Source organism: Dysidea avara, chromosome 1 (assembly GCF_963678975.1).
Source record: "Dysidea avara chromosome 1, odDysAvar1.4, whole genome shotgun sequence".
NCBI lineage: Eukaryota > Metazoa > Porifera > Demospongiae > Dictyoceratida > Dysideidae > Dysidea > Dysidea avara.
Window position 1 is genome coordinate 27,077,143 of NC_089272.1, and position 14,596 is coordinate 27,091,738.

A 14,596-nucleotide genomic window follows, 5' to 3' on the forward strand; every position below is an offset into this window, starting at 1 on the left:
AATACCTGACAAGGTGAGCAATGCATGATAAGCAACAAACATTGAGCAATGCATGACAAGTAACAAACAACTAGCAACACATGACAAACAACACACAATGAGCAATGCATGATAGGCAACAAACACCAAGCAATGCACGTGATCTCTACTCGTGGCAGAGGGGCGCTATTTATTTATTTATTTATTAATGCTTTACAGCACAAGTGCTGAAGGTCTGTAGGGCACCTGGTCCTACAGTCTGCTCAAAAACTTTAGTTACTTAGACTTTAGCTACTTAAGGTGTGTTTGAAAAGTTGGAGAAAGGAGAAAAAATCCATGACTGGGCCTAGGTGGCCTCGAACCTGCAGCCATCCGATCTACGCTCGAACGCTTACAGGAGTCTACCAGGTGGTCAGGATGTCTTCTCCTTATTATTTTCATGTAATTATATCCATAGGAATTCTAGAGAGTAACTCACTATCTCTAAGTACCCCAAGTAGAACCAAATGGACACTAGTTTATTTATTAATGCTTATTTAGGAATTTCTCATACTGAGTTAAGATTGAAGCTGCAGTAAACATGCCAAGAACAGTCATTGCTAGCTACTTGTAGTAGAAGGGGTGCTACATACTGCATCCAGGCACAAAGATTCTGTCACAAAGATTCCCTGTCACAGACGGTATCCAACTGTCCACGAAGATTGCATCCACCATCATGCCAAACAGCTAAATTTTATGTGTCATGTAGTGTTATCATTTTGCTGCTTTGTAATTATTGTCCTCTCTGAAATGCTGCGTCTCTGAAATGCCGAGTCTACCCTCCCACACAAATACTTTATTGGTATTCTAGATTAGCTTACCATATAAAAAGTAGAACGACCAAGTAGAATTGCTGCTTATTTTTGTAGTTTTCCTGTTCTTGGCATGTTTGCTGCAGCTTCAATCTTAACTCAGTATGAGCAATTCCAAATAGCACCCCTTCTTCCACGAGTAGAGATCGCATGATCACCGCTTTTATGTGCAATGGTGTTGAGTGTTAACAATTGTGGGTTCCAGTTCTATTAACTGGGATTCACTACCAATTATACCCGATTGTCTGTTAACCATACATGTATTTACATTAGTAAATTGTGTTATACTGATAATAGAAGCCATAATCTGTGGCTAAAGCTGTGCCTGTTAAATTTTCACTATAGTTTGGTGAAGTAAAATCGTACCACATATGTAATATATAAAGTTGTAAACTTTGGCAGTTTCTTAGGACAGTACTAATGCTGTAATAATGAGAGAAAAAAATGGTGAGTGTACAGGTAGATGCCAGTTCAAGCTCATCGGACCTCTTTATCCACTGAGACTATTTGTGACTGAAATCCCATAACGAGCTGTCCCAGCAAAGCCATAATAACGTTAGACCTCCTCCATGGATTTATATTTTTAGTACTGTAAGTAGCTGCTGTAGGTTTACCATAATAACAGACTGTGGTTATAATAATAACCACAGACTGTTTCAGACTGTGGTTATAATAATAACCACAGTCTGAAATCTCTAAGCTTATTTAAAGACATCAAATCAGGTATTTAGGCAGTAGTTATGTGATGAAAAACTGGTGTAATACAGTAGTTTGAAATAGTATAGATGCTTTTTGGAAGGTTCTTAAATTCAGTGAAAGAGCATCTCCTGTTATGATAACACTAATACTTACACTTGCTCCTTTACCATTTCTACAACAGGAACTACCATTGTTTTATGATAAATATGAAGCAAAGAAACTTTGTATTTGCAATTGGCTGTTAAATGTGAATGTGTATAGACATTTTTAGCTTGAGATTTATGTAGGCTACTATAATTTATAAAATAAATTGAATGTCTACAGTAAGCAACACCTGTAACTTTCAAATTCATGAAGATTACGTATCTACTGTATAACGCCAATGAGAACCTTCATCATATGTTACTACTAATAGTATTTAATTTAGTACTGTACCTGCAATATCTGAACCATTCATAGTACTAAAACTATCACACACTGGATGTCCAACCTCCATCATATCAGTCATATTAATAGCGATAACACAAAAATTGTATGCTCTACCACTTATTAAGTTATTGAGTGTTATTTGTTCAGTTGGAGGATTGTAACTTGTCAACGACCCTGTAATATTGCCAACATTTCTGGTTGGAGTAATGTTAAATAACACACACTGTATTCCAGTAGACAAACAGGCGAGTTCACAGATCAAAGTAGCATTATCTTGTGTGGTAAAACTCTCAACACTCACTATTGCATTTGCTCCTACAATAATAATACATAAAAGTACAGTGATTTGAGAAGAATTTACAGTAAATGTTGTTGAAAACTGTTTTTCTGTTTATGTACAGTACCTTTAAAATAAATTAGTTACATTCAGCATTTTAGGTGTTAATTAAGTAATTAATTAACTTATTGCTCACTGCTATTGTAAAATTTCCTATATAGACCACATGTAATTATGGTAAACCCCGTATACAAGTCATGCATACACAAAAGATTGTAAACTTGAAAATGAGAGGGAAGAGAAAGTACATTCACACAATCTAACAGTGAGACTGCAAACTGCTGAATTGAAAGTACACTACTAGAAGCTCTATAATGTATAATTTCACATATACAGTGGACTATACATGCCATACACATGCATGCGCACTTGTACTGCACATGTACATACTTTCCTCAACCTCCATCACTGAACAGTTACTACCATAGGGACCTCTGACTGTAACATTTACTGACTGTATTATCTCTACTGAAGGAATTATGTCAACAGTTAATTCTGCAGTACAATTGTACTGTATATTATTCTGTATGTCACTACAGTTTGCATCCATTACTTTGGGAGTACCAGTTTGGTAACTTGTTAAGAACTGCAACATCAATGACATCCTTGGGACATCCACCATAACCTAGAGGAATGTACTGCTTATGTACACACTGTCCTGTTTGTATGCATAAAAACAACAATGGTCTCGTGTATGTATTACATTGTTAAAACTGAAGTGCTATGGCAGCTCTTCGAGGTGCTATTGATTACTGAAGTAGTATATAGGTACTACCATAGTATTGTAGGTGCTAGCTACCATAGCACATCAGTTTTAATAGTGTACAGTAATTATACAACCAAGTACTAAAGATAATAAGAAATGCAGTTAAAATTACATCACAAATAAACAAATAATTAATGTTTGAGAAAACTACAAGGCCTACAGACCTATTCTAATCAGGGATAGATTCGCCTGTGAACAAAGAAAAAACTGTGTAATAATTATGCCTATTCATGCTGATGACTTTAACCAATGCATAATTCTATATAATGCCCAAAATGAAATAGGTAATTAAGATAAAACAATGCAGAGTGAGGAACTGCCAGTGGATGCATTCCAAGTGCAGAACAAGATTATGTTTTCGTGTTAATACATTGTGTCAGCATTTGTTTGTGTATTTTGTTCTGTAGTAATGCTTCAGTCTAGTAGCATTCCCACTTTCAGCATTGCTAGCAATGTTGAATGCTTTACTACATGTAGCTACACTACTACAGTAATATTTATGTCATGTACATTGTGTATGCATATAGTGTTTACACATCACTAATGTACCAGCACTTTACTGCTGGTGGCCTCTATAGTTACTACAGTGTCTGTTACCATGTATTGTGTCTTTTTGGCTTGATTTGGGGTATATGCTGATTATACTGGCTTTCACTACTTTGTTGTGCAGAGTACTGTTGTGATTTCAGTTCAGATACCAGTTGAACTCTTCCAATATGTATGTGTAACATAACATTTCCACTGGCACACACACACACGTACGCACGCACGCACGCACGTACACACACAATGTATGTGACCTGGTCCTAGTAATATAGTATTCATGACATAAAATGGTATCATATGTACGTACATATGCAAAAAGTTGCAGCAGTGGTTGTCCATTGTTGTAGGAGATACAGTATGAAATCTCTGGTTTGTTAGGTGGATCTAAAAATAGTGAAATATACACAAATTAGAAGTGTTATTATTAAACCTGTATTGATGAATGCTTTCATTAAGACACATGGTAGTTTGTTGTACATACACTGAAAGGAAAGTGATGTGGCAGAAATAAAATACAAAGCACAAAAAACATGTTTGATTTTCATGCTTATGTAACTCAGGTATAAACAGATTATTGTCAAAGTGAAACATAGTGTATACCTTAATTCTCTAATTAGCTATATACAAGATATGCAGCTTTGTCTCATTCTCTTGATCACTGCAGTTTGTGTACAAGGAAAAATTCCCCAGGGGCAGCAATTTCATGCATACAAGTGTTGGTGGTGCTATAAGAGATATTTTATAGTTGTATTCTTCAGAGTGTTCATCTCAAGTACTTAAACTGCTTTAGGTTTTGGTCATCATGATGCAGACTATCAGTACACACTAGAAAATGAGGGACGATGGAGATAGAAAGCACATGATCAAAAGCCAGCCTTTCAAATGCCTCACTGCTATTAAAACTGTGGAAACTCCACTTGTTGATGAATTCAGAGGCAGTCCAGCCATGCTCACCTCAACAGGCCAGTCCAGCACATTTCAAGGCCAGACCAGTCCCACACGTCTCCACAGACTCACACAAATCTGGAAAAAGCTGAAATAGCAGTAGTGGGCTATCAAATATTTTTCTGTGCTGCTGCTACTATTCTTAAAATTATCACTCATCGGCATCAAAATTCGAAACATCCATGATTAATATTACAATCAATCAAATACTTTGAACAGAAGTTGTCCCAGGTGAGAGTTTTTGCTGAGACAATATATAATGGAAGTGTGCACGAGGGAAGGTATGTATTTGTATATTGCTTAGAACACAACTGAGTGCTATATATTCATATGAGATAAATCAGATGACACTGTTGTTGAATAATACTCACCATATGCAGTAACAGGATCACTAGTCATCATTCCACACCTGTTCACAGCAGCTACACTCACATTATAGTTTACATCATCACTCAATCCTGTTACAATGTAACTGTTTGTATTCCCTGGAACTGTCCTGTTGTACATCACACCAGTATGTAGGTTAGTCCATATTACTGTATAGTTGTAGTTGGGATCTGATGGTACCCAGTTAAAAGTGAATGATGTACTGGTCAATGGTTGAACTGAGATGATCGTCAATTTAGTCTCAGTTGGTACTATAAATATACATAAAATCTTGCATAATACATAGATGCACACATGTATGTACAATTCACATCACTGCATATATATCAAGACACATGGTAGTGTGTCATGCGGCCCAAGAAGCCGGCGTGCCACACTGAGTATATTAACAGGAAGAAAGTAAACACAATTTTCGCACCTTTGTAACTCCGTGATTCCTTATCTGATTGCAACCAAAGTTGCTACAGAAGTGCCGGCTAGGTAGGTGAGTCCACATTTCAAATTTGAAGAAAATCGCTCCAGCCATTTTTGAGATATGAGCGGTCAAAGTTTGGGTTTTTCTTCATTTTTTTTCTTTTACTTCTTTTTGCACACTTCGCAAAATCAGCCATAAAACACGAATTCGTACTCCAATCAGGCTGAAATTTGGCACACTTAAAGGGCTCATTAAGGCGAATCTCAGTACCAAGTTGGTAGGAATCCAATGAACATTCATGGAGTTATGACCAATTATTTGTGTAAACTAAGGCCGAAGGTCTGTAACGCCCACAGGGTAAACCGCTTGAAGGAATGAGCTGAAAATTGCTATGTAGATGGAATAACTATCGTAAGAGTGCCTTTTTGTGGTTTCAAAGGAATCCAGTTAAAGGCCATCGAGATATGACACAAAACCCAACTTGTGTCACAATTACGCATTTAATTTTTAGGCCATACCTATTGGATTTTATGTTGCACAGGCCCGACTGACTGTCTATTTTCATAGCATGACATGATAATGATAATCACGTGATATAGGATCACGTGTGCCAAGATAGTCAATCTCGTGTGTACAAGTGAAAATCAGCAATTGGGATAACTCCTCTGGGGATTAAACTCCTCTGGGGATTAAACTCCTCAAAAAGTTGAGCTTTAATGATAAAGATACTCTAAACAAAGTAGTTCTTAGTACTCAAGAGGTTGTTTCATTGTGCAGTAATACATTATGGTGCAGCAGAACACCCTATATGGTTCATGCAATGCTTTTTGTAGTTGCGGTTCTTTGTATGATAAATTTTCTATTATGTATTATTATCATTATTAAATCGACCTACCTACCCAAATTTTCTGAGATTTTACCCGCGCAACATAAGATCCAGTGGGTATGGCCTTATGAATAGAAAAACTATTAGTTTTCATGCCTACCAGGCAAACCCCTTAGAGCAATCAGCTGAAAATCAGTGTGTAGCTGGAATAATCATCACAGAAAGTCCTTGCAGTAGTACAGAAGAACCGGAGTACAAACCACAGAGTTATGATTCCAAAGCCAACTACGAGTAGCATATGCGAGATAGAGATACTCTAATAGAACAGTCACCTTAATAGAGCATTCAGCTACGTTTATAATTTACTCCATTATAGAATTATATTACATTGCAAGTTATTCTGAAAGGGAGTTCAGCTTAACCTTATAGATAATTCAGACCCTGTAGAGAGTTCAACTACAAATATGTTGCTGTAGAGATTCAGAACATTATAAGTCACACTGAAGAGAATTCAGCTATAAACAAGTCACCCTGTAGAGAGTTCAGCTACAACAAGTCACTCTGTAGAGAATTCAGCTACAAACAAGTCACTGCGTAGAGGCTTCAGCTACAAAAAAGCTACACAGTAGAGAGTTCATCTAGATCAGCTACAAACAAGTTACTTTATACAATGTTCAGCTACAAGTAAGTCACTCTGTAGAGAGTTCAGCTACAAACAAGTCAATCTGTAGTACAATCAAGTCACCGTGTAGCTGGAGAGTTCAGCAACCAATAAAAAAAACCACTCTGTAAAGTAGTGTTGTTCCAGTATACTTTTACTAATACTTACTTTGGGAAAAGTATAGCCCTTTTTCTGTTAGTATTACTTACTAATACTATACCACATGTTGGATGATTTACTAAAGAGATACTCAATACTTTAGTAAAGGGATGGTTAGATACTAAATACTTACTCTTTGCTTATAATTGCTTCATCAAGATTTAGTTAGTATTTCATAAGTGACTGATTCATTTATTCAGTATTTCAGCTGAGTTCTTACATTATTTACAGCATATAAACTTTTGAAGATTTCTTTTCAAAGCCACCACAAGTAGGCAAGCCTTAAAAGCGTTCTTTGTGTTTAGGCTCAAATAATCACTTTGCTCATGTTGTTTGGTCTATCATTAGTATAGAGTATATATTAATTGCTTAGTTCGCTTTGGTATCTGGAATTGTTGGAGTTCATTGTAAGTTACTGTTTGGAATTTGGGAGTTGTTAAATAATCACATGCCAGTATAACCATTGAAGAACATAGAATGGATCCATTAGATTACTGGGTTGGGAAACTGAGTCATTTTCCAGTATTAGCTCCTTAATGGCCTGATATTTTAGCAGTACCAGCCTCAACTGCCCCTATAGAACACATTTTTTCAACTGGTGGGGATGCTACTAGTGGAAAAAAATTTAAACAGAAATATTTATTCGAAGAAATCTGTAGATTGCACCGGCAGATTCAGGCTAATTGTTACTAACTGGTTAGATATAATAATATTATGTTATGTACTAACTACCTACTATAAATTTTGGTATGCTATACTTTACCAAATCAAGTTTTGGTAGTAAATACTTTGAAATACTTACTTTTAAAATTTACATACCAAAAGTAATACTAGTACTTTACTATCATTGAAAGTCAAGGTTAAATACTAATACCAATACTATACTAACAGATTTCTTAATACTGGAACAACACTACTGTAAAGAGTACAGCTATATAAACTTGTTATAACTCTATAGAGAAAGTTATAACTCTGTAGAGAGATCAGCTAGAAACAAGTCATCCAGTCTTATGAAATTACAATACTATGGCATTAGAAACAATACATTTAACTGGATCAAAACATGGTTAACTGATTGGACACAATATGTACTTCTTAATGGCAAATCGTCAACCCCAGTAACAGTTACATCAGGGACACCACAAGGAACAGTACTTGATCCTCTAATGTTCTTGTTGTATATTAATGACATTGCCAGAAGTATTTCATCACCACTACGGCTGTTTGCTGATGACTGCTTGTTATATAGAGTAATTGATTCCCAGAATGATGCTTCCATCCTTCAGCAAGATCTTGACAGACTATCAGAATGGGTACACATATGGAAACTTAGGTTTAATGTATCCAAATGTGTTGCAATAAGATGCACCAGATCTCAGTCACCTATCATTCATAACTATGAACTGAACAACCATACCTTAACAATTACTGATAGACATACATACCTCGGAGTACTCTTGGATAAACATTTATCTTGGTCACCACATGTATCCAAAATAACAGGAAAAGCACCCAGAACATTAAACTTTCTTAAGAGAAACCTAAGCAATTGTTCTACACAAGTGAAAGCAGCAGCATATTTAGCAATGGTAAGACCACAACTGGAATATGTTTCAGTAGTATGGGACCCTATTTATAACAGTGATGTACATAAACTTGAAAATATTCAAAGAAGAGCAGCAAGATGGGTATTGAAAGATTACAGTAGATACAGTTCAGTTACTTCCATGCTCCAACATCTCTCCTTGCCTGAACTTAAAACTCAATGCAAGATATCCAGATTGGCGACATTTTACAAAGCACTTCACAACCAAATTCCCTTATCTATGCCATCCAATTATCTTCCAATGACCAGAGAAACTAGGCAATATCATCAGTACCATTTCATACTCCCTACAACATCTACTACAGCTTACTAAAAAAGTTTTTTTCTCCAGAACAGCTCAAGACTGGAACTCGTTGCCACAATTCCTAATTGATTTAAATGACTCTGACGCTTTCTCAGTTAACATTTCTAATTATTGTAGTAATGTACATGTGTGATTTTTTTCCTGAGTGCATCAGCAGTGCTGGCTGCTCAGTAATAATAAATAAATAATAATAATAACAATAGAGAGATCAGCTACAAGACATCACCTTGTAGACAGGTCAGTTACAAAGAAACTACCATGTAGAGAGTTCAGCTGGAAACAAATCACCCTGTAGAGAGTTCAGCTACGTATGAACAGATCACCCTGTAGAGAGTTCAGCTAGAAAAAGTCATCCTGTAGAGATATCAGCTAGAAGGATCACCTTGTAGAGAGTTCAACTACAAACAAATCACCCTACAGATAGTTCAGCTACAAACAGATCACCCTGTAGAGAGACCAGCTAGAAGAAATCACCCCTTAGAGAGATCAGCTACAAAGAAACCATCCTGTAGAGAGTTTGATTACAAACAGATAACCCTATAGAGAGTTCAGCTAGAAACAAGTCACCATGTAGAGAGATCAGCTAGAAACAAGTCACCCTATAGAGAGATCAGCTACAAAGAAATCATCCTGTAGAGAGTTCAGCTACAATCAAGTTACACTATAGAGAGATCAGCTAGAAACAAATCATCCTGTAGAGAGTTCAGTTGCAAACAAATCACCCTGTAGAGAGTTCAGCCACCCTGTAGAGAGTTCACCTAGAACAAGTCACCTTGTAGAGAGTTCAGCTACAAAGAAACCACCACATAGAGAGTTCAGCTGCAAACAAATCACCTTGTAGAGAGTTCTGCTAGAAACGAATCATCCTATAGAGAGTTCAGCTAGAAACAAATCACCCTGAAAAGAGTTCATTTACAAACAATGAGAGTTTCAGTTATGTGAGAAGACACCTTATTAACTACAGTATGTGATAATCATCATTCAATGTTATAATATACAAATATTTCATCAGACAAAAGCTATACACACAATTACTTCTTTTATTCCACAATTCCTGCAGTAAAGAAAAAAAAACAAGTTAAAAGGAAGCATCAAGCCATATGGCCAGCTTTGTGGCTTGCAATACAAAAATAAGTTTTAACTAAACCAAAACAGCCAAGCTGAAAAAAGAGTGCAGTCCCCCAAAAAGGCCAAGGTGAAAAAGGATGTAAAATCCAAGGTGGCAGCCAAGAAATGGCTGTGATGGTAAGTTAATGGCAAAAAATTTAATTATGACAATTCAGGTGAATTTGCATTGCCTCCTCCTAGGCAAAAAAAAGGCCAAGGTGAAAAAAGATGTGAAATCCAAGGTGGCAGCCAAGAAATGGCTGTGATGGTAGGCTAATGGCTAAAAATTTAATTATGACAATTCAGGTGAATTTGCATTGCCTCCTCCTAGGAGGAGGCAACGCAAATTCAGGAGGAGGCAACGCAAATTCACCTGAATTTATATAGTACTGTCAGTTTGTAACTTGTTCCACAAGTGAATTGATTGGGGGAAGAAACTGAATTTATAAGGATCAACTTGAGCTGATGGCTGGACAAATTTGATACTATTCCCACATGTAGTACTGATTACAGATGTAATATAATTTGGCATTTCTAGTTCAGCAAAGTTTTTAAAAAAATTTAGTAATCGTAATTCTTCGTTGGCATTGTATTGATTTCATATTTAAGGAATGTTTAATAGCTGATACACTATTTGTTCTTCTGTAATCTGAGACAATAAAGTGCGCTGATCGGTTTTGAACAGCTTCAAGTTTGTTGAATGGGCAGTACGCCAAGCCATACAAGTGCTGAAACCATACAAGTGCAACAATCAATGTGGTGTTTAAAAGAAACCTTAAAGTCAAGTACAACTCCCAAATATTTAGCTTCAGTGACTGCAGCAAGTTTGTGTCCATGCAAAAAGTACTCAGATATCAATGGGTGTTGTTTTAGAGTAATGGTTAATGCTGTACATTTACTAATGTTAAATTTCATTTGCCATTTTTCTTCCCACATTCAAGTTGTATTAAGTCTTGCTGTAGTAAATTAATGTCATCGGGTAAATCTATCCATCTGTAAAGGACACAATCATCTACAAAGAGGCAACATGAAGATGACAAATGTTGTGTTATATAATTAATGTATATTAAAAAGAGTAAGGGCCCTATCACACTACCTTGTGGGACACCGCTGACACTACTTACATACACAGAAGAGTAACCTCCACAAACAACACATTGAGAGCGGTCAGACAGGAAATCAGTGATCCATACCCATGTCTAAAAATGGATAACCTTTCTATCTACTTATAAAGTACGTGTGTCAGAGTAAGACTTACCTGTCTGTAAGTTTAATGTACAGTCTATAGACTGCTCACATTGACTGCTTTTAATGCAAGGCTTCTTTGTCTCACAAGTGTGGGTGTGGACAGTCAAAGAAATAACACAGACCTATTTTGGAAGACCATTTTAGAAAACCAGGTGTGTGCCCACAGGTTTAAAATATGTGTGCTCTATTAGAGTACTACACAATAAGTTAGGCTGTATACGTATAGTCACTGACTGCAAATACTCTAATAATAGAGAAGTCGGCATAATTATTATTTGTTGCCATGTCTACTCGCTAAACCATTAATTTTATACTAACTAGTTGAGCTTTCTTGCACATGTCAGTAAACTATCAAGGTACAATTCTCAGTAATGTTGTGGCTTATGGAAATCTGTTTAAATATCAATAAGTTATACTACATGACATCTAAACATGTGACCTTCCAAAAATAGGCTGGTATGTGATATCAAAGGAAAGAAATGGTTGCAATGATATTACAATGTCACTTAAGTTGTGACACTCCAAATTAAGTGACACAATATCATTGTAGCCATTCCTTGGCCACCACCTCTCATATCACATCTTTTTCATACCAGCTTATTTTGGTCACTTTTTCACAACTTGGCTGTTTTGAATTAGATTAGTACATACAATACATTACACAGTAATACAAACCAGCCATTTACCAGCATTAGTAGTGGTTACTTCCATACTGGCAGAAAGACTATTGCCTCTCTCATTAAGGACAGTCACAATAATCCTATACTTAGTGTTCTCACATAATCCAGTAGCATTGTATGTAGTTCTACTAATGGTAACATTTCTGATTACTATAATTCCTCCAGTGGACACAGTTACTACATAAGTACCACACACTACATCACTGGATGGTTCAGACCAGTGAGCCACAAATGAAGTTGATGTGATCAGATCAAGTGGGATAGTTAGGTTGGTTACTGTGTCTGGTGGAGCTAGGAATTGAAAAACAGGTTACTGTAAATGTATGTACATACACAATTTCTAGACACATACAGTTACTAGTACAGATGAAATTGTTTATGTTAGCTCACTACAATCTGATAGCTGGTTTTACATAATTATCTTGGTTGGAATTTGGCTTGACTATTAGGCACCGGCCGATTATGCCGGAATAATTTAAAGCATAAGGATGACCAAAAGCATCAAGCATAATGCCAGCATAATAGGGACGATGTTTGAAAAATTAATTAAATGCGCAATACGCACGCCTGAAAGAAAGCAAATATTCACTACCAATAGTATTATTAGTGCATTTCATATTTAAAAAACATGTAATATAACTTATTAAACCATTACTCTGTTGGTTATTCACACTTTTCAGAAATAAGATCGCGATACTCTAATAGAGCAGTCAGGAAAGGTGATTTTTATTATGTTAAATAAATGTCTCTAGGATAAATTTTTAAGGCAGAATTTTGGTGACACACAAAATTGTCTGTGCGATCTCTACTTAAATGGTACTACCGTACCTTTGATATAAAATACTTATGAAAATTAGCATTTTCCAAAAATCTATGTGTTAACAGGAAATAAATTGTATGAACCTAAGTATGTTCCTTCTATATAAACACTACATATCATTCAACTGTATAGTCAATAGGCACCGGCCTATTATGCCCAAAATTTTACCTATTATGCTTTTAAGCATTGCTCAAAAATTAAGCCTATTATGCTCAAAATTATGCTTTCAAAATCAAGATTATGCTCTAGAACTGACTGTTTTATTAGAGTATATCAACCTTTACGGAATAGTACTAGTCCATATAATACATAATACAGCATTAAATATAACAAAACACTTACAGGTGGCCGGATATAGAATTTTAAAAATTGCCAAAACTTAAATTTTAGTCTCACTGCCTCACTGCCTCACTGACCACAGTCACAAGGCTAGAGGACAAACAAAGCGGCACACAATCACCATTTTATGCCACAATAACAAACTCACCAGTGGGATGTGTCATTTGGGGTTCCGACAGGTGTAGGCCCTCTGCACCTTGTCTTTTCTTTTATCTTCAGTCAGGCTGCTTGTCTTCTTCTTCATCCAACGAAACCATATTGAGGTATTAACTTTTCATATCAACACTTTCGTTCAGCAACATAATTTTATTTAGATACTACAGCAGGGGTGGTGGAGCAGGCCAAAGAGTGAGGGGGCCAGGCCAGCTGTAAGTTGAAGACCAAAAAAAAATATATATATATATCACAGCCTGCTGACAATAGCTGCTCTCCACCAATTATATCTTCTTATCATACAGTACGATAGTACTGTATGGTAGGGACGACGAAGATGTGGGCATGGTCTATGAAGATAAATCAAGCCAAAATCATCTTTGCAAACCCTACATGGCCACTTGACAGTATTGGTCAGGTATAACCAAGCCCAAACTTGCCTTCAGAACGACCAGAAGCATTTTCGATTAGGTGCTACGAAATTAAAAAATATATATTTTCGTGAATTTTCTACTGCCTCACTGCCTGCCTGCCTGCCTGATGCATTCAGTCAAGCATAGCGGAAAATTGGCTACAGCTACAGCCTTACTTTTTTGGCGGAAATGCTTCGAATTTCATGGAGATGAAACTTTTAGTATTTTAAATATCCTACAATGTATGCGCTATTGCTTACTGATTTTCCTTTGATCCTTTTTTATCGTGGCCATTGCTCATCAATAGGGCTTCCATATCAATAGGGCTTCCATAATCATTGTGAATACACGTGTTATCGCACCAAACTTTTAGAATACGTTTGTGATTTGACGTTTGGTTTATACAGGACCTATCATACGTCATCGACAAGATACACGCGTAAGACATCTTGTTTAGTATTAGTGTGTTTGTTGTTTAGCAGCTAGGTTTAACTGCTTGCATTTCTAAATGCATTTCTTTGCGACTAACACATTCTTCGCTATTACAGTATTAACACTTCTTTATGTATCCTTGCATGTGCTTACTATTGTCTACACAAGTCAGCAAAACCATATACATACATGATTGGAATAGTCAAATAACTATCTTATTAAAGCTGTTAACACTATCTAATCAAAAACAGCCAAGCTGTAAAAAAAGGAGTGCGGCCCTTGAAAAGGCTATGGTGAAAAAAGATGTGAAATCCAAGGTGGCGGCCAAGAAATGGCTGTGATGGTAGGTTAATGGTAAAAATTTTAATAACGACAATTCAGGTGAATTTGGTGCCGCTTGGTCAATTGGCACAAAATTCACCTGAATTGTTGTTATTAAAATTTTTACCATTAACCTACCATCACAGCCATTTCTTGGCCGCCACCTTGGATTT

The 14,596-nt window shown here is 36.3% G+C and overlaps 1 protein-coding gene across 6 annotated transcripts in view; it reads right to left on the bottom strand.

Moving 5' to 3' along the window:
- The window catches only part of LOC136260591 (uncharacterized), an 81,313-nt gene that overhangs the window by 31,935 nt on the left and 34,782 nt on the right, over nt 1–14,596 (bottom strand). For all 6 annotated transcript variants that reach the window (XR_010703623.1, XR_010703624.1, XM_066054396.1 and 3 more), the window contains 5 exons: nt 11,952–12,236; nt 4,924–5,190; nt 3,915–3,991; nt 2,686–2,920; nt 1,965–2,273 (listed from right to left, as the gene is read on the bottom strand). Coding sequence is in view for 4 of the 6 variants with exons in the window: in XM_066054396.1 (XP_065910468.1) it covers nt 1,965–2,273; nt 2,686–2,920; nt 3,915–3,991; nt 4,924–5,190; nt 11,952–12,236 (1,173 nt within the window). In the remaining 2 variants the exon portion in view is untranslated. The remainder of the gene's footprint in view (nt 1–1,964; nt 2,274–2,685; nt 2,921–3,914; nt 3,992–4,923; nt 5,191–11,951; nt 12,237–14,596) is intronic.